The sequence below is a fragment of the Hakea prostrata genome, chromosome 9, assembly GCF_041222555.1.
Source record: "Hakea prostrata isolate BN-2017 chromosome 9, UWA_Hpros_2, whole genome shotgun sequence".
NCBI lineage: Eukaryota > Viridiplantae > Streptophyta > Magnoliopsida > Proteales > Proteaceae > Hakea > Hakea prostrata.
In genome coordinates this window covers 26,002,297-26,023,131 of record NC_142608.1, presented here as the reverse complement: position 1 = coordinate 26,023,131, position 20,835 = coordinate 26,002,297, and the positions used below count along the sequence as shown (strand labels likewise).

The window sequence follows — 20,835 nt, the reverse complement described above, 5'->3', positions numbered from 1 at the left end:
TACATGTTATGTCTTGGGTGTATAATTTCCTTGAGTAGCTTGCTTTATTTTACCTTTGACTCTTTTGATTGGGTTTTCATGTACATAGTGGGCAAGCCTCAACACTGGAATTGAAAGCATAGCGTGTCAGTGAAAGAGATTGAAAATGTGAACAAGATGACAACAGCCACTAGAGCCTCTGTTTTATATGTAACATTTTTCTTTCATGTTTGCATCTCTGTTTTGATTAACACGCATGTGTGATATTTCACGAGAGTGCTGGCATTGTGAACAAAGTAGGCAATATCAACTATATGAACCACCCTTTAGCATACTTTGTCATTGTATTTGGTTTTTATGTTTTTGTTTCTGTCATTTAAAGTTTACATGTTAGTGGATGGGCCATTGACCAGTTTTTATTAACAATAAGAAGTTCAGCTAGATGTGAGTGATCATGCTTCTCAAAATTAATATATATTTATTTTTTTATACAACTGGATCATTTACTAGGTAATTTGATTGATCAGGTTTACCCTTTACTTTTCCAAATTTGATACAATTTTCATAATTTTAATTGAACTATTTATGACCTAAAATAATATTTTGAAACAAAGAACTAAATCAACATCTTGAATGAAATGACGAAGACCGATGCAATTGATCATATTTCAGTTTTTTTTTTTTTTTGGGTCATCAAACACTGCTTTGAATCTAAATTGTCAACTCTCAATCCTTTTATCCTGGGCGAAGGATTAAAAAATTTCCATCTTTATCTTTGAAATTGCATTCTCAATTCACTGAAATTCTTCTGCTAATAGTTTGGTCTTTCAGCCCACTTCAATGTCTTCAGCTAATTTGACAAATGAATGAACTACAAAAGCTCTAAGCAGGAGAGAGAGAGAGAGAGAGAGAGAGAGAGCACAAAGGAAGAAACATGCACACTTTCTTGCACGCAAATTTATGAAATGGTTAGAGTTGAACCACAGCTAGATGGATTAAATTCACACCATTAGAAGAAACAAAAAGGAAGTAGTACAAATGAAGGAAATGAATCATGATTTTCAATCGTCAAGCCAAGAATGACAAATCTGTAAAGCTAAGTAACACTGACTGCAAGATATTTAAATTGAATAAAGCGAAGACATTTTTTATGCAAGGAAAGTATCTTATCTGATATGCCACTTATGCTACATGATGAAGCAATGGTGCTAGTGTTAACAATTGAAGAGAAAAAAATCTCCTAATCAAACAATGGCATATAGAAGTACACTTTCTTATAAGGAAATGATTTTAGAATTCATCGGATATTATTCTTGGTGGAGAAGACTTGAGGGTAACATATGGAGAGCTGAGGCATTGACAATGACTGGATACTGATGCTTAGTCATTAGGACTTGACATTGTAGTTCCAAAGAAGGAATAATATTAGATTACAGTTAGTTGACTAGGATCTATATTTGTGCACTTGGATCCTTCTAAGTCAACCAATTTTGACGTAAAGTTCAACAAAAAGCAATATAACCCCTTTAAAATCGGAAAAAAAAAACTAGGGTATTTTTGTCACAAAAATTATTAAACTAATGGTTTCTGTTAAGCTTGTCCTTATTTAATAATTTCTTGAAACCACAGGGGAGTGCAAAAGAAAACTTAAAGTGGATTACAAGTGACTTGGAGCAAACCTCATCCAGATGAAAATTATCAATTTTGAAATTCATGGATTCAAATAACCAAACAGTTTTTCAAGGTGAATCTATAGATTTCAAATCCACAAATTTAGGATAACCAAACAGTTTTTCAGGATGAATCCATAGATTTCATTCCACAGATTCAGTAACCAAACAGTTTTCAAGTATGAATCCACAAATTTCATTTCATCAAATTCAAGTAACCAAAAGGTTAATTTTTTGAACCATGATTCCATAGATTTGAAATCTCATTTCATTTCAAATGGCTAGATTCATACAACCAAACAGGCCCTAAGAGCATCTATGCAAGATTTGGATTGGGGTTCTTATGCCTGGCGTAGTGTTGGGCAGGGTATGGGTTTAGGGTTTAGGGTTTAGGGTGTAGGTTTAGGTACTAAGGTAAGGTTTAGCCTGACCGACCCGCCAATTGACAAGCTTAAATTCTGGAAGGCTGTTTGTATAATTATTGAAGAAAATGAGGATCCAGATTCGAAAATGAGACCCATCTCTTATAGTAATTAAGTATCCATGGACTAACTTGTCAATATCCATGGGTTAACTTTAAAAGCTTCTCGCTAAAAAGTTTAAACGCTCCTCTAATTATTGGACGTGACTACTTTTTATTTATTTATTTTTAAAGCAATTGGACGAAACTACTCAGTTTCTTCTTCTGAGGGAGGTTTGAGTCCGACTCTGCCATCGACTCGACTCTCTCCATTTTCTGTTAATTGCTTTCCCTTAGATTTCTACTTTAATGGCGAACAGTAATTTACCTCGAAGGATTATCAAGGCATGTTTCTATCTCTCTCCTAATTTCTTTGATCGCAGTCGGGTGTTGTGTTTGATTTAAAAAAAATTCCATACAACTACAGTTTCATGATTATCTCCGTTTATACTTTTCTTCGACAACCTAGCGTTTTGGGTTTTTCTTTTTCCTTCATTTTAATCTTTTAGAGTTTAGGGTTTTTTATTCTTCTTTTGATCGTCGAGTACCTTGTCTTGAGATTGAACAGGAAACGCAGCGGCTCCTCAGTGAACCAGGTGTGTGTTTCTTTCACTCTTGCTCTTTGCCTCCATCTTCCTTTAGCATAATTTTTGTGAGTTTTTCCCGGTTTAATCATTCTCCATCTTAATTTATTTGTTTTGGATTTTTTTAGCTGTTTAGTCGTTCCCCCACCCGCCATCCACTGTCGCAGGAACTAATTTGTATAGGATTGGACGTTATAATATGTTTGATTGAGAATGAAATGAGTTAGTACCAAATTTTGTTCAGTTGAATTCTTAGTTTATGTGTTTGAGCAGCCCCTGGAATCAGTGCGTCTCCATCGGAAGAGAATATGCGGTATTTCAATGTTATGATTCTTGGCCCTACTCAGTCTCCGTATGAAGGTAAAAACAGGAAATTGATCTCCTTGGACTGTTTGCATATGTCAGGTTTACGATCTAGTGGAAATGTTCATCAGAGATGTATATTTAACAAGAACTCATCAGCTGTATGTCTTCCTTGTTACATGACTCTTAAGGTTGTTTCATAAGATGGCTGTTTCTGGAATTTAACTTCTGAAGTTGTGAAAGCTTTGAAATGGGGTTGCATAAAATACTTTTTCCTAAGTTCTTAGGAGCAACTAGTTTCCCTAGGCAAACCAATGTCCTATGTATCGTGACTGTTACTTTGTATATTGTTCACTAGGAAGAAACTCTCCATAGCTTTGTCTGAAAACCATTTCATACTTTCTGGATTCTTCGCTGGAAACTCACGTAGGACAGTTCTTGAAGGGTTTGTGTAGTTGTTCATTCTTCAACACCGCCCCCGCCCCCCCCCCCTCATATGACGGTTTCTTTTTCCTTTAAAGTTGAACTCATTTGAAAAATAAAAACATTAAGGGTTTTGACTCAATAGGTGTTTCAGATCCTTTTTAAAAATTGACCCATATCCTGAAAAGCTGAAACCTTATTTTATCTGGTCATCAAGCATATTAAACTCAAGTTTTCCATCACTTATGTTTCTTTAAAAAATTAGTGCTGAAATGTTAAGCAGAATCCCTCAATACTTTGATGCATCTGTGTGTGTAGCAGTTTCCTTTCGATCTGCTTTAGTGTGGTGCCGATTTTCTTTTCAAGCAAGATAATCTCAGCTAGAATTTTGCAGACTTTTGCAGATGAACCTGCACTGTTTCGTTGAGTTATTATTGGAGTCTATGTCATTGTCACCATTTTCTTTGTGTAGAAGTTAGAGATTCATAGTCAAAAAAGAGAATTATGGTATTGTAATCTGTTTTGTATTTGGTGACTTCCTAAAGTGGTTGTTGATTTATTATCTTCTTTCTTCTCTTGTAGTTCTTGGATGGGTAGTCACTAAATGACTTTGTTTTCATTAACAATAAAAGCTATGTAAAGTATAATAAAGAAATTTGTAGTTGCTGCAAACAATGGGGAGCTCTCATTTTGCAATTCATTGTATTGTGAATGGTGTTTTTAATGCATCATGGGTTTCTATACTTCTTATTGAAGTTCGTTGCCTTCCAAAATAAAGCTGGTTGATTACCTTTAGCAAAGTAGTCGACATGGATTGAATTTGGTCCGAATAATGGGCCAGGTGAATGATAAGCCATGAGAAAGTTGATTGAGGTGGCACACCATGTTCAATAGAAGCCTTTAAATGCCCCTATATGAAAAAGTGATTTAATCCAAATCGAAGAAACTAGAAGAGCTAACGGTAGACCTAGCAACCATAGAAGTCGTGAGAAAGGATATGTGTGGCTTAGGCCTTGTATCTAGCATGGCCTCAAATAAAACTAATTCGAAGGCAAGGATCCATGAAGGTGGCTGATATGAAGCAAATTCTAGGGTTTAGCTTGTAAGGATGTTGCTCTAGATTTAGGCTCACTCTAGGATCCTCTCTTAGGAAACCAATAGTCTTCTAAGGCTGTATATGCTGATAGCAGGAGATTTCTTGGAGGAATTAGGGTTAGGGTAAGCCTGGGAAGTTTTGCCAGCGTTGGGATTGAAGGGATTTGCTTTTAGATGTTATTATTTTCTTTTTTAATGATAAAGATTAAGATAGTTCATATAGAGTTCAAACTGCAATTAGTACAAAGGATACAATAGTTGGGGCTACAGCTGCTTCTATTACTACTACTAGCAGCCTTACATGCTAGGTTAATAAAAAGGTCCCTGAGTGTGGGTGACTGAAAATTGCAAAAGCCGGCTCCCTTAGATAGTACTACTATATCAACCAAAACCTGTCATATTCTTTTCTGTGGTCCTTGAAGAAAGTCCAGCGCTTCCTTTGATTTGACACCAAATTTCGCTAAGTTGGATATCCAAGTTGTGTGCTTTGTCTAATCGATTCTTCAGCCTGGAAAACATTGTCGCCACCTCATCATTTGTATTGATACTTTCAGCTTTAAAATGCCCTAGCCACCCTTTGCATATTATGCCTACACTCCACCCTGCACTTTTTAGTTGTGCATTATATATCCCTACAGACAATAAAGTAGATGTAAGAATCTCATTTATATCTTCAAAACAATTGCAAAAACACTTATGGTTATTATCTTGGTTAGGGGAGAGGAATGAGACATTAGATTGTTCTGCCTCTTCTAACTCTATTGGCCACAGGTTTAAGTTCCCTATCTACTTTGATATACCTTTTAGGGCATTATGGAGGTTGGGACATGATTTATTGAAAATCCTAGAGTTCCTCTCTTTCCAGACAAGTAACAATTTATAAAGAAAACCAAAACCACCGGGCCATCTTTTGTTCAAGTAGGGTATCGACTAGGTAAATGTTGCAAAGTTGTATAAAGGGTCTTTGCGATATGTGTTCCAATCTTAGTCCTAGAGGTCTTGCTGCCCGGATTCTCCTAGTCCATTCTCAAGAGATAAAAATGTGCCATGTTGTCTCTGCCTCAATATCGTAAAGTTTACATGTAGGTTGTACCTCTGTCCATTGAGAAAGAATGGACTTAACTAGTAGCCCTGCATTCAGTAAACACCAAAAGAAGGATTTAAATTTTGGGAGTAATGGCAATTTCCAAAAACATTTCCACCATTTTGAGCAATCAGGCAGGGTTGGGGCTCTCAACAAATGTTGCCTTGCCAACTTAGCATAGAACTCGTCATTGTTGAGATTAGTGACATCCAATTGTCAGCTGTTGTGTTTAAAGAAAAGGGAGAGAAAATAGGATTGTAGATGGATGAAGAGAAATACTCTCTATTTGATTGTACACTTTGTGCAACTTGTGCATCAGGTGAAGTCTATGTTCTGCCCCAGTTTAAACTCTATACCTTGAGTCCATGGGTCAAACCAAAAGTAGATATCTCTATCATCACCAACTTTCTTATGCCTTCTAACGTGGGAAGGATGCGGCCGATGCTTCTCCATGGCCAAGACCCACTTGTTTTTCTCACTTTAGGGTAAAAAACACTTATATTATTCAAGTGTTTTGCCTAAAGAGTTTTTGCCCATAGTGACTCAGGATTGGCTAATCAATCTCCATCCTTGTTTCAAGAGTAATGCGCAATTGAAATCTTCCATTCTTTGCACACCCAACCCTCCTCTAATCTTTGGTTGGCAGCACTTATCCTAGGAATGAGAGTAAGTTGTTTACTTTTTGTCGGATTTCCTAGCCAGAATCTTTGGCAAATTGAGTCAATCTCTTTACACACAACTTTTGGGAATCTGAAACATTGCATATGATAGAGGGATAGTTGTTGCAACATTGATTTGATGAACACTTCTCGTCCTGCAAAAGACAAGGTGGCAACTTTCCATGATGCAAACCTTGCTTTAATCTTTTGCAAGATAAAGCCCAAACTTTTTTATTTTGCTTGTCCTTGTAACAGGTCGGTTCCTAGGTAGATTGATTCCTTTTTTGTGTCCGAGATGTTTAGCATTGAGAGGATCTCATTGCAATCATGCCATTTGGCATTTCTACTAAAGAAAGCTCCACTCTATTTGAAATTTATTTGTTGCCCTATAATGTTAGAGAAGAGTTCCAAAGTTGCCTTAATGTCAACACATCCTCACTTTCCACTTAGCAAAACAAGAAAGTATCATTTGCAAAAAAACCTTTGATTCTTGCGTTGCGAGCCTGATTCTTTTGAACATGTCCAATGTCCTATACTCATTGAGTAATCTTGACAAAATTTTCATTATCAGCAGGAAGAGGTATGGACTCAAGGGACAGCCTTGTCGGAGCCCCCTACCACCTTCAAACCAAAGGTAGGGGCTAATATTTAATTTAATTGAGAAAGATGTTGAGGTAATTAGCTTCTCCACTAGGCTACACTATCGTTGGTCGAAACCTAGGAAGCTAGAAATCTTAGTAATAACATACAACTCCACTCAATCATAGGCTTTGGACATAGAGGCAGAGCTACGTTGGAGAGCCATGGCCACCCCCCCACTTTTTTAAAAATTTTGGTTACTTTTCTTAGTTTTTCCTAATTTTTCTCTTCCCACATGTGAAATATCACTATCTACACCCCACGTTCCCAAATATTGAGAATTTTTTTTTAAGGTGAAGATGACAGGTACAAATGTCATTCTTAATAATTATCCAACAGTTATGATTAGACCCCCTATTTTCAAGGAAGAAAAAGTTAAATCCAATTAGAAATTAACTCATAATCCCTAAAATCTCTCCTTATTTATTCTCTCTCTTTCCATTCCTATTTATTGTCTATATTCTCTCCTCTTTCCTCACATGTGGCATAGGGAAAACTTGGAAAAGCTAAAGGTTAGGAGTTTATTCCTAAATCTTCTCCACAATTAGGCATTCTCTCACTCTTTCTCCATTTTTATCCTTTCTCTTTCTTTTTCTTTTTTTTTTGGTATTCCTTTTATTTGAATTTATATGGTTGCTCTTTCTTGATTTTTTTTTTTTTTATTCTTTTTATTTGATTTTTATATTGTGAATGGAATATTTTTATTTGTAAAGTAACCAACTACCATGATTCGTTTGGTTTGCATCTAGCCTTTTACTGTTGAACTCATGTGTTTTTTTTCCCTTTTCCTTTAATGTTGATTTTGTAAGAAATTTTTTTTTATGAAAAAAACATTAGAACTAAAAAGTATTTTATGAGATAATTTTTGTTAGCGATCCACATGCTTTAATTTACTAATTTTTTTGGGTAAATAATTTACTTATATTTTTGTAAGGGTAAAAATGCCATTATTAATAATATATCTATATTCTTAATGTGTGGGCCCACGTTTGAATATGATAAAATAATTTAGAGGTGGAACCCTTAGTGGTTACTATATGGGTCCACACAATGTGGTAAAAAAAAGCGTAATTGTTTTCACGACAAGAGGTGATTTAGACTCTCATTATCCCCCCCTAATTGTTGAATCTTGGCTCTGCCCCTTTTTGGACATGTCGAGCTTCAGGGCTACATAGCCCATCTTCCCCTCGGTTCTCTTCATGAAGTGGAAAATTTCATGGGCAAGGAAAATATTGTCAAAAGCACCTTGGAGGGGGGAAGATTATGTTGGGGAGAAGGGGCTTCAGCCTATAAGCTATGGTCTTTGCCAAGATTTGCTTTTAGATGTTATTATTACTATGCTGTACTTGTAGTTTCAGGTTTGGTAATGTGGTTAGATTTAGGTTTTAGAGCTTTTAAGGTTTAGAATGAACGGGATTAGGGATCGGCTGCTGCTGTTTGCTAGTTTCAGGTTAGGGTTTATAGGTTTTGTTCTTAGGAATTGGGCTTTATGGATATTTATAATTTCAGGTTAACTCTAAATAAGCTGAGGTCAATCCCATTTGGATCAGGTTTGGTTTGAAGAGTTCTATTGGGGTTAGGATTCTTGGAATGGGATGGGGTTGGGATTGAGTGTGAGACAGGGGTTGGGGAAGCTAATCCTAAAAGGGTGAGGGGATTGGAGTTAGGGTTTGGGAGATATAGTTCTAATGAAACTAGGGTTTAGGGTTTCCAGAGGTTGAAGTTGATTTGTGAAAAATTTATAACCTAATGGATGATGGCTTGATGAAGGAACTAAAAATAGGATTCCATCCTTGTTCTGTTTCAAAAATTTATAAACCTAATGGATGATTGCTTGATGGAGGGGTGTGATCCAACTAGAATATGCAGGGATTGGTTAGGGGTTGGGGAGCTAAGAGTTAGGGGAGAGGGATAGCTTCTGCCTCTGGGAAGAGGGAAGGGGTTAGGGATGCTTACTGGTAGGTTAGGAGAAGGAGAGAGAAGGGGCTGGGGTTGATGTTCACTTTCTTGGAGATGGTTAATGGCTGCTGCACTTGAAGAAGAAGGGCTGAACTTGAAGAAGATACACTCTCAAATTCACCATGGCCATCCCAAGGAATCCCACAACTCATTTGTCCCCAAACTCTCAATTTGTTATTCAGTTGAACATGCATTTACAGAAGTTGGAGGCATTATCTATAGCCTCAAAATAAGGAACCAACTTACAATCAAACTGGGAAACCTAATTGACTTCAAATTAACTTTCTAATTCTAATTAAGACTCTTAACTTGATTAACAACCTAACAAGAACTCTATCATAACTTACCATAGAGAGATCCAATTAAGATTTTAAGAGTAGATATGGAATCCTAATAAAAAGAAGGCTCAAGCTAGGGGATCCCAACACAACAAGGAATCACACCTGGACAAGGACTCCGCAATAATTCACAAAATGCTAACCCAGATGAGAAAACAAAAATAAGGTCCAGATAAGAAACTGATCCCAAATGGGACCCAGACCTAGGACACCATGAAATTGGTAAAACGATCAAAGTATCCTTGCTTGAGTGGGATAGCATTTGGGTGTCAGATGGCCCTTAGTTGTGATTCAAGCCCACAAGTTGCAGTTTGATTGAGCTTTTTATGAGGAAATTTCCTCTGAAGAAGCCCTTCTGTTGCTGTTATGCTATTTGTTATAATTCCTCTATGTGGATAAAGATTGTATGCCCTTGGACTGGTCAATGAGATTGAGGATTATCAAAGGTGTAGCACATGCCTTGTCATACTTGCTTGTGACTTTTTCTGTTTATTTAGTAATCACCTGCCCGACTATTCTGTTGTCTTTCATGGAAGCAAATTTTCTGGTTGCTTTTCTTCCTCCGTTTCCTGAAACAAAGAAACTTGCTACTCTTCAATTCATTAAGGGCAACCACAGGTTGGTTTGGGCATTTTGAAAAATGAAAGGCAGCCACATCATGAGTCAAGAAACTGCTCTTAGCAGTTGTTCTTTCTTTTTTTTGTTTGTTTTTGGGAGGGGGGTTGGTGGGGGAGGTTGAGGGTTAACAGTAAAAGTAGGTAAAGTACAGGATTCAATTAGTAATTTAAAAAAAGTTCATAACGTAGTGATTTTGCTAGCATAGAGGGGCAAGACTAACTGTCCCTTTGACTTATTTACCGACCAATGCCCCCAAGCAAAGAAAATGGATAATATAGTGATGAAATTGAAGTTTATGATTGTCTCCTTTTGTAGTTCACCTTCCCTATTCTCTTTAGGGTTGGGTAATTTGGTTACTGGGTTGGCATTCTCGTTACCATAATTTTGAGTAAAATGTTTTACCTCATTATATTTAGGAGGGAACCTGTTAGTTTCTGTTGCTCTTAATAGGATGAGATCGGTAATCTTTTCCTGGTTTAGACAAGTGATACTTGATGAAAGGAAAATACTGTTACTATTCCTTTTTACATTCCTCTGTGCAGCACTGTTATACATAATTGGTGAATCTCTGTTCATGATTTTTTACATCAATGGTGAGAATGTCTTGTTGAGAATGCATCAAGTATAAGAAACATTCCAAGTGCAGGATCCAAGATTTTATGTGTCTGTGCCAATCCCAATCAGATTGGTGTAGACCTATGAGATCCTGATCCTGGCCATCCTCTGGAAGTAAAAAGAAATGAAAGAAAGAAGGTCAAAGAAACCTGCATTAGGGATTGATCAGGAAATTATCTGATCAGTATTTTTGGTCTTCAGATGAAAGAAGATGAAAGAAAATCAAAGCATTTTCTTATTCTTCCTTTCCCCTAGCTTTGTGCTGTTATTACAATGAATCACTCTTTGGCAGATCCAGGTGGTAAGATCAGTTTGGTCTTTGCCACCACCACCATTTGGAACAGGCAGGTTGACTTATCCAATACTGATATTTTTTTATGCATGAGGTACTCCCAATATTTAAGAGCTGGAATGTGGTACCGGTGGGCTGTTGTACTAACTGCAGTTTTATTTCCAGTGATTATTATCCCCCACCCCGCCATTTCTTTACATCATTATACCTTAAAAATTATCTCTGCTGTGAATCATATTATCATTCAAACACTTCTTGCTCGGTGACCCTGTGTAGGAGGAGTTTTCAAGTTGGAATTATTTTTGCCTGAAGAATATCCAATGGCTGCACCAAAGGTATGGATTTTTATAACCATAAAAACCACTTAACTTCAGTCTGCTACCTATTTTCCATTTGAGATATTATGGTCAAGTAATTAGTGCATTGCTGTTATTCTGCGGGTATTTAGAGGCTATCTGTTGTAATGGCTGTTCTAGTTGGTATCTGGTTTATAAGTACTTGTGTCTTTTTTCTCCTACATATTTAGAATGAAATACTGGTGTGTAAATGCATTCGATGCTGTAAAGTACTTAGTTTTTCATTTTGGTTTTCTGCTTATAAAATAAAGTCTAGTCTAGGGCGATGACAACATGTTTTAATTTTAAAGCTTCTGATGTGATTTCCTCATAATCAGCTATATTTTAGTGGTGATCTCTAATTAAGTGAGAAGATTTTCTAATCTCTAATTAAGTGGTTCTTCGTTTGCTAGAAGTTCTGGCTTTGGACTTTATGGTTCAAAGCCTACTATTCTGTTTACCTTTATTTAAAAAAGAAGAAAATTAGTTGATACTACCAGTTGGGTATTTTCTGCCAGTAAAATGGATATCTGATGAGCAAACAAGCTCATACTTGGTTCAGTGTTATGGTTTATCTATCCAAAATCAAATTATGGGTTCAAATTATTCCATTTATAACTTGCTGATGAAAGATTAACAAGTCAGCATTGTCTCCATCCCTAAAGGTGAACCACCTTGATTCAGTCTCTCCTAATGGGGGGAGAACTTGTTCCCCCGAGGGATGGCTCTTGACTTTGAAACTATAAGCCAAGCACATCTGACACATATTACTATGGGACGGTGCTCTGGTTATACTGGTATACCAAAAAATCAAACAATATTAATAATTTACTCATTTGAAGTAATTGTTTGATCCTACAAGCCACCAGCATTGCCAGTTGGTATCCAACTGAGCTACAACCCAAGTACCCAACAATGGGTAGAGTGGTAACCATCTCAAGTGTGATGGTTACCCACTATTGGTCACATAATGAGATACCATCTCATAATGATCACTAGGGTCCCCGAAACACTTATTAGTGGTTCAATATTGACATTTAGCTTGTCGACTCGATGATTGCAAGATGATATTTAGCATATCATCTTGGGATTCATCTGATATTTGGCAAACATGATCATATCACTTGCTAAAGGTGACTGATCAGTTGTTACATATCGAACTAGTCTCGTACTCAGATGGATAGGGGGGTTCAATCCCCCACCCCTGCTTTCGCAGATGGTGCCAATCACACATACTACCATTACAGTATCTTACTCGATTGATCTCGGTGTTATCATTCCACGCTATGTCAAAAAAGGTAAATCTCAGCATACATAAATGATATCCCCTAATGGAATCCTATAGGTAGTCAATTTTCGTCAATTTGTCAATAAATAGCAAGACATTTGGGAATACAACTGAGTTCCCTACGAGAACCCCAGAGGGAATGACTCCCCTCATGGCTTTCCTTGCACTTGTTGAGATATGAAACCATAAACAAAAAAGAGTGGTTGACCCGAGTTGTAGATGCTACCTGCATTGTTCTCGACAACAAGAAATGTCTTGAGTCATGAGAGATCCCTTTCTCGACGGTGAGCGATCATGAAAAAATTGTTACTTACAATGAATCTTCTTTCATAGCTAGCGGAATCGGGGGAAGAATTGACTTTTTTAATGATTAATTGGGGATCCTCTTCAACTCAACGCTTTTCAGGAGCTGTATAAACACAGAGGGAAGACGTTGTTCGGAAATTGCAAACCAAAATCTTTTATCAACCCCTTTTTTATTTAAAATCCCTCCAATAGAGGATGAGACTTTCCCCATTTTGGTCGGAATTGAGTCCACCCCTTCTTTTTGGCAACTAAAGACACTGAAAATCCTAGTTTCTTGTCCCACTAAAGCAATTGTTTCATCTCACATGAATCAGAAGATACACTTTAAAAACCAAGACATACAGGACAGACATAATCTTTCTTTCCACAGCAAGACATACATTCAAGAAAGAATCTTACAGTAAAGACTCTTAAAGGACTGAATCTTGGGAAATCTGAGAACCCAATGGCCGGAATGCCGGTTCTTCTATAATGCCTGCTTCTGGGTTTTAGACGAGGAAAGCAATCCAGTCCAGTCAAGACCCTGCTACTTACGAGGGTTGATGTGGGAGAGGGGGCGACTGTAGTTTATCGGTAGGATGCCCTTCTTAGAGAGTCTGATTCTGATCTTTTATCCTTCGAGGTAGTGAACTTTCGTCTTTTAGAACTAGTACGTTTAATCGTAGAGAACTAACAAGTCAGCATTGTCTCCCTCCCTCCCTCTATAATTCAACCTAATTAGATTCTTCTATTTAAATATGGGAAAGTGAAAACATTTTAAATTTTCCTTGTTGGCAGTCTTTTTCTTTCAGCCTTTTTTGGAGAGTAGATTTATCATTTATGCACTCACTTGATCTATATTGATTATCCTTCTAACAGGTTCGTTTCCTTACCAAAATATATCATCCTAACATTGATAAGGTGAGAAACCCTTCTTACTTTTGTCTCTTAGTTTGATCCGGATTGTGTTTATGCATATCAGTTTCACTGGAATTTTTCCATTTATGCAGCTTGGAAGGATATGCCTTGATATACTTAAGGACAAATGGAGCCCAGCTCTTCAGATCCGGACAGTTTTGCTGAGGTGAAACATTATGCTTCCATAGATAAAATGGCTTCCAATTTTGATGGATAACATGATAGAAGAATAAACTGTTGTTATAAGTTTTTCCTCTACTGGATAAAGTTTTTAAAAATGGTGAACATGGTGTACCCATGAATGCACATGTAGTGCAACTTTCAATAAGAAGATAATGCAAGTATGCTGCTTTTAGAGTGCTAATACGATGTGATTATCGTCCTGTTCCATGTACCAGCATTCAGGCACTTTTGAGTGCTCCAAACCCAGATGATCCCCTTTCAGAGAACATTGCGAAGCATTGGAAGACAAATGAGGCTGAGGCTGTTGAAACAGGTAGTGACTAGCGATGATAATTTTATTTCAAGTTCTATAAGTTTTTCCCTGAACCTCATCAATCTGGTCCCAAGGTTAATGTTGGCTGAATCCTCTTTATGACAAACACTTGATAGTTCATTTCGAATTAAGTTTGGACTTTAAATATGGATTTCAAGATTTAAGTTTGTTTATCAACACGTCGTTGACCAGACGTCAGGACTAGTTTATATTCAAAGTTGTTTTGGCTAAAAGAAACTAATTACTTGCAGTTGCTATTGATATTGCTGAAGGTATTTACAGTGGAGTAGGATGTTTCTTGCTGAATCTTATCTTACTTAGGATATGCTACTAGACCTCTAATGCTTGTGGGCCTCTTTTGTGCGACTGTTCTTGCATCGATTTTTGCAGCTAAGGAATGGACTCGTCTATATGCAAGTGGTGCATGATAACATGGTGGATCCTATTTGTGGCAATTAACCTTCTATGTTGTAAGTTTACCAGTGGATGTTTTCTTCAATTGAAAATGAGGTTGGAAAAAAGAAAAAAAATCATGTCTGAACTATCAAAAGATGAATCCCTTCAAGATCCTTGATTAGTAGTTGGCTGTTCACTGAACTATTGGAAGGTTAATCCCTTCAGTTTGTAATAGTAGAAACAGATTGTTGTTCTCTTGCAGTCTTTCTTAATCCTGTGATTTGGTACAGTGCATTCTTTCATCTCCATTGGCTGCAAATAAAAACAAATCCTTGACATGGTTCATCACTGCAATATTATTCAGCCACCCTGCTTGTGACCAGTGCTTTGGTAGACGCATGCACTCCATTAAGGACTCTAATGATCCTCCCAAGGTGGTAATCTGTGTTGTCCAACGGAAGAATGGGGTGTAGGAATTCTTAAGCTTGGAGAGGTTAATAAGGTGTGCTTGTGTAGGCTAAAACTAGGCATGTAGATTTTCTATGTAGTTCTTCTATGGAGCTCGTATGTTAGACCAGATGGATATCTAGAAGAAAGTTAAATGTCAATTCCTCCCAGATAAAAGGATTGGACTCTTATCTGGAAAATAAGCAGCGGTCAATAGGTGATGGGGATTGGATTGATCTTTGAGGGGACAACTGGCTTGGCCATTCCCAATTATTGATATGACTGGGTTTTGGATAACTACTTTTTCAATTAGGAGTCTGCATCAGTGTTCAACTTTGTGAGAGCTCGAAAATTTCCAGTTCCATTTTGTCTGGATTTTATACTTGCCCAAGGAGGTACAAGACAATTTGAGAACCTACCACTTGGAATCCAATGCTTGGGAATGGAATCGTTCTACTATCAGTCCCATGATTGATTACATGTTGTAGGCTTATGGGTTGTCTTGTACGGTTGTACCTGCTTGTACAAATACAGGATCCAGATTCATCCATTCTACCATTATGGAAGTAGTTGCAGCTGCTACTCTAATTCTAATTCCTCTTTTGCCTCCAGGCACCAAAGATGCCTGCCATTGGTGCCTTGATGCTAATGGGAAATTAATCATCAGGTCAGCATGCGAGGGTTCAGGTAAAAAAAATTTAAAGTTGGCTCGTATTCATTTTTGTGGGAAGATAATTTGCTTCCTTGCCTGGTCTTTCGCTGGGATGGACAATTTGGTTTGTACAAGGGGAGTTTATATATCTTCAAGGTAGTGAGCATTGCAATTGAAGTTGAAGAATTAGTTGATCATATTTGTTTACATTATTCCTTGATCTCCTCCATTTGAAAGAATTTTGCTTCAGACTTCTGTTTCTTGGAGGGATCATACTTGCTTTTTGGATTTGGTTTCACTGTGGAAAAACAGAGCTTCTGGTCTATGTGGAACAGAGGTTACATGCTTATTGCCATACACCTGGCTGGAAAGGGGTGCAGTGAGATATACATTTAAGAAGGGTTGCGGAAAAGGATCTATATACATAGAGGCAGTTCTATCATACCTAAGAAACCTTGGGTTGCCCACTATTTGGCCGTTCTTGGCTCATTTCCTCTTAGAAAATCTCCCATGAGTTCCCAATGGAGTTATAGGATTCAATCATGTTTAACATTTTAATCCAGGGGTATTCATTGGATTACCCCATCCCTTGGATTAGAATAATCTATATGGCAAATCTAATGACTCGTTCACCACTCATTGGGTGAACCCCCCCCCCCTCTCCAGAAGGAGACTATCCAAACTCCCTATGGGCTAGTATAATCTTTATATTGAAGGATTTTTGCTTGGAAACCTAGTTTTTTCAGGTGCCAAAAGGGAAAGGGATTATAAGAATGACAAATACAAGTGGTTCTCTCCTTCAAACTTTGTTAAGAGTGAAGATAAATTTTGAAGTGGAATTTGGAGCTTTACTTGTGAGTTTTTTAGTAAGATTGTAGAATGGGTAAAGGATTATGTTCCCCTCACACCTCTCCATTGCATATCTAAAAAAAGAGACCTACCTCTAGTCCATGTTGTAGTACTTAAAAGTAGGTCCCTCTCTTAAGCTTCGGTAAAGAGGTGTGAAAAATGCACAATTGTTATGAGCGTAGTATAGGGAATCAGCTAAGGAGTTAATTGTAAGAGAGTCTCTGGTTTGTGAGGTCATTTTGAAAGTTTATTAGGGTCAAGATGGTCATATGAAAGGGTGTTAGTCTAGTCTATAAACATGTTAGGGTTAAGGATTGGCAAAGGGAATAAATATAAAGTAAATTTATCTTCTCTCTCTCTTCAATTCCAGGAGGTCCGCTGCCCTTAAAGCAGCTCTTCTTCCACATTCTCCTATTTTGTGCTTTTGGATCGTGTCAACAATCCTCTATAGAGAATATCCACTCCAACTAGGAGGACCAAACATGCAAAGGGAGAAAGTGGGTTGAAAAGGGGAAATTTATAAACAAAGAGATGGTAAGGTATTGCAACGAGGTCAGCAAGGACTAAAATTTGTTAAGAGAGCAATAGCCACCCCATACATGAGGCTGTGATTATGACCATATATGTTAAAATGAGGTAGAACACACAAGTGATGCAACACTAGCGACACCTTACCGAAAAAAATAAAAAACAAAAAAACACTAGCGACACAATGATAAAATGAAAACCATCCATCATGCTAGCATGTTCCCCCAAGCGTTTCTAATGTGTGACAGATTCTTCCCATATTTTTGGTAAAATTTTGTTTCACATGAAAATTTAAGATCGGAAAAGCAACATTAGATGAAATAACAATCACACCTCTTCCTTCCCACGGGTAATTTTCACAGGGTTCCGTATCTAAATTTCCACTCTTATGTCCCCAGTTCAACTTCAACTTCAACCAACAAAAGTTTGTACTTTCCTACCCCAAAAAAGAGAAGTTCCATTTTTAGTACTAAAAAGAAAAGATATTGTTTTCAAATCTCCCGCCAAGGTGGAAGACAGAAGAGTCCCAAAAAGGACCAGAAAAACCAAAGGAGGAACTCTCACCGTTTGGTTCTTCGTCTTCCGTATGAAATCTGAAGGCCTTCTTGAATTAACAGAACGCCAGTGGCAATACAGAGGAAGATGGAGTAGAAGTAGAAGCAGAACCTGAAGCATGACCAAGAACTGCTATCCCTGTTTCCATGTTATTGAGTTTTCTCCTCTTTCTCGTTTTCTGTTTTCGAACATCTTCACCATCAGCCGAACAACTACATTTCATCTGTTGACCTTGGATTAATCTATCTTTCCCTTCGCTTACACCAATGGTTTCAACAGATTGAACAGAACATTCTTGCCACTCAAGGTTGGAGAGATCCTCCGTTACCTCCTCCGACTTGAGGAAAGCACAAGATAACGAAGAAGCTCTGTTTTTCAGTTCCAGTGTCGATCGAAACGGAGCCAACAGATCGATTGTGCTCACTGTATTCGCCATAAAATCCTGAACAAAGTTCTAACATAAGAGCAAAAATTGATTTGTACGCGACGAATTGAAAGGAGAAGACAAATGCAATCCCGATCTCACCTTAGGCAAGTGGTACAGTTTCGTAAATCCATGCATATGAATGATCTGTTTGGATAAAACGAACTAATGGATTAGATACCATGTCGAACCGTGTGAAGCAAGATAGAAGACTCTGAACTGAAGGATCTTGAAATAGCCAGAATCTCATGAAACACAGGCAGACTTTACGATCTAAGATTAGCTTCAGTTTGCTTTTATGCTCAATCCAAGCTAAATAAAACAACAATAATCATATAAAATGCTTGATCAGATCATCTCCAGGCAAACATTACGATCTACGATTAGATTCAATTTTCATGTCCACTTCATCTAAACTGAAGAATAAAACTAGAATCATATAAAACATTCTATCCGATCTTCTCAAGCCATGCAAACATTACGATTTAAGCTTAGCTCAACATCTAAATCATATAAAATGCTGAACCGGATCATAACAAGTCTTCATAATCCCAGAGACTTTCAAAATTCAATTAGGAAACAGAAATTCAAAAACAGAATCGAGAAGAAATTTGAATTTGCAGAAAATTAGGGATCAAGAAAAGCATTTAAGTCAGTGAAAGCAGCAAGTGGAAAGATGTTGGGAAAGGTGGAGTAGGAGAGAATGAATATACCTGATTAAGATGATTGACGCAGAGATCACTCCCGTCACGAGTTTCCATGAAAGTTTCGTAGTTTTCGAGCCACAATTTCTTCCTGTTCCTCATTTTCTCTCGATCTCTTACTTCCTTCCTCACGTTTGAACTGATTGATTTTCTCTTCTACTGTTACCCAACTGTCTGCCAAACTAAAACGCGGGCATTTTAATGGCTTTTTTGGGATGACGAAACTACCCTTGAACTTCTTCTAAAATTATGGGCCCGGAGCATGATTACAATTTACATGAACTTGAGAGCAAGGTAAAACATTTGGGCAAATTCGCCGGTTTGGTGAGTAGTAAATCAAAAAATGCACTGAAACATCTTCAAATATTTGCAGAGTAAGCCTTTTGTTGACATGCTGAACGCTTATAACTTGCAGGCATATCGGGACGGTGAGAACGAGGTATGGGAATCGATACTAAGGAGAAATCCTTATTTCAACACGACTCCCCACCGCACCAATTGTCATCCTGAAGTGTTTGCAAAGTTGGGACTTCCTCTTCCTGCCTGGGCCAAGGATGTGATGGACCTTCCACCTCCAGATCCGGATATAATGAATCATCTTGATGACTCCCCTCCTTTGTCTCCTCTTAAAGGATTTAGCTATGAAGAGGCTTGTCCTTTGATCAAACCTACACTTAAGGCAAGCTCTTCATAGCTAAATCCTTTAAGAGGAGACAAAGGAGGGGAGTCATCAAGATGATTCATTATATCCGGATCTGGAGGTGGAAGGTCCATCACATCCTTGGCCCAGGCAGGAAGAGGAAGTCCCAACTTTGCAAACACTTCAGGATGACAATTGGTGCGGTGGGGAGTCGTGTTGAAATAAGGATTTCTCCTTAGTATCGATTCCCATACCTCGTTCTCACCGTCCCGATATGCCTACAAGTTATAAGCATTCAGCATGTCAACAAAAGGCTTACTCTGCAAATATTTGAAGATGTAAGCCCTGCAAACATCAGTCGGAAGGGACTTAGGAAAAAGGGTAACAACTTGCCTTTGGGGCGTTGATACAGCTCCAGACCCTTTTGCCCTTGCTGAAAGCTTTTCAACTTCCCGCTCAAGCTGCCGGATCTTCTCCCTAGCACCATCAAAATCCGAACGAAGACGCTCGTTCTCGGAATTCTTCTCTCGGGCAATCTCCCAAGTGTTGTTTCCAAGACGAGCTATCTCAGCATCTTTGGCTCTGGATTCTTCCCGAAGCCTGGAAAGCTCCTCACTCAGTCTACTAAGTCTAAAGGCTGCTTCCACTTGATTGTGGAAATTCCTAGTAAGACTCCTGCAACAACTTAAGAGTTAGTCAAGAGCAAAGAAAAAATCTTCAGAACGAAAGGTAATGAAGAAAAACTTACATCACCAGGGATTTCATAAATTCCTTGTTCGGGACCGTAGAGAAAGGCTCTGCTCTTGGCAGACATTTAAACGAAAGTGCACCATTCTAATGCCTTGTCAAAATCGCCACTCACCAAGTCAGATCTCTTCAACGACCAGGAGGGATGGAACACATCATCCGCCAACCGAGGGCGCTTCCTAGTGGCAAAATCCTCGACCTCCTGGAAAACCTCCTTGGAAGGATTGGAGGAGGATGCCAAACAAGCACTAGAGTCAGGGTCGGAGGCCCAAACGACAACTGTAGGGACCACATCTTCCTTAGAAGCCCGAAGGGTCTTTATAATGGAAGAGGACTCCAGCGTAGTGCCAGCAGGGATTTCAGCAGTGCGAGCAGAGACGGAGGGAGCCATATCCTCCTTAGAAGACTAAACGGTCTCTCCAGGAAAAGGAAGTGTGGGAGAAGCATCAACAGAAGCTGTGGGAATCTGATCAAAAGATTCACCAACATCAATCTCCTCACGTTTAGAAGATTCACCAACAACAATCTCCTCACGTTTAGAAGATTCACCAACGGCAATCACCTTGGAGGGAATGACCTTCGTCAGCATTGGAGCAGTCTTCTTGCAAGATTTCACCCTAATATTATCCAAATTAATTCTTGGAGGCACTACACATAAAAGGCAAGCATCGTCAGTACAAGAAATCCAACAAAATATAGAAGAAAAGGGAAAACCCTAGATTTATGTCAAACAGATGAAGCAACGAATACCCAACAGGGAACGTCCGTAATGAGTAAACCCCAAGTATTAATACTGTGGAGATTACTCAGGGAGAAGAAGAAGTTCGTGATAAAGCTGAATGACAGAGGAGAA

The 20,835-nt window shown here is 38.1% G+C and overlaps 1 protein-coding gene across 2 annotated transcripts; it reads left to right on the top strand.

Moving 5' to 3' along the window:
* The first annotated feature begins 2,263 nt into the window (after positions 1–2,263).
* On the top strand, positions 2,264–15,719 carry LOC149005063 (ubiquitin-conjugating enzyme E2 36). 2 transcript variants are annotated; one of them, XM_089167950.1, is made up of 8 exons: positions 2,267–2,454; positions 2,678–2,705; positions 2,967–3,053; positions 10,995–11,053; positions 13,506–13,547; positions 13,637–13,710; positions 13,943–14,040; positions 14,431–15,175. In XM_089167950.1, the coding sequence occupies exons 1-8, from the start codon at positions 2,419–2,421 to the stop codon at positions 14,466–14,468; spliced, it is 462 nt and encodes a 153-aa protein (XP_089024076.1). In that variant the 5' UTR covers positions 2,267–2,418; the 3' UTR covers positions 14,469–15,175. The 2 variants fall into 2 exon arrangements, with proteins under 2 accessions (XP_089024077.1, XP_089024076.1); XM_089167951.1 differs by lacking the exon at positions 2,967–3,053 and having other exon boundaries at positions 2,264–2,454; positions 14,431–15,719.
* The last annotated feature ends 5,116 nt before the right edge of the window (positions 15,720–20,835 follow it).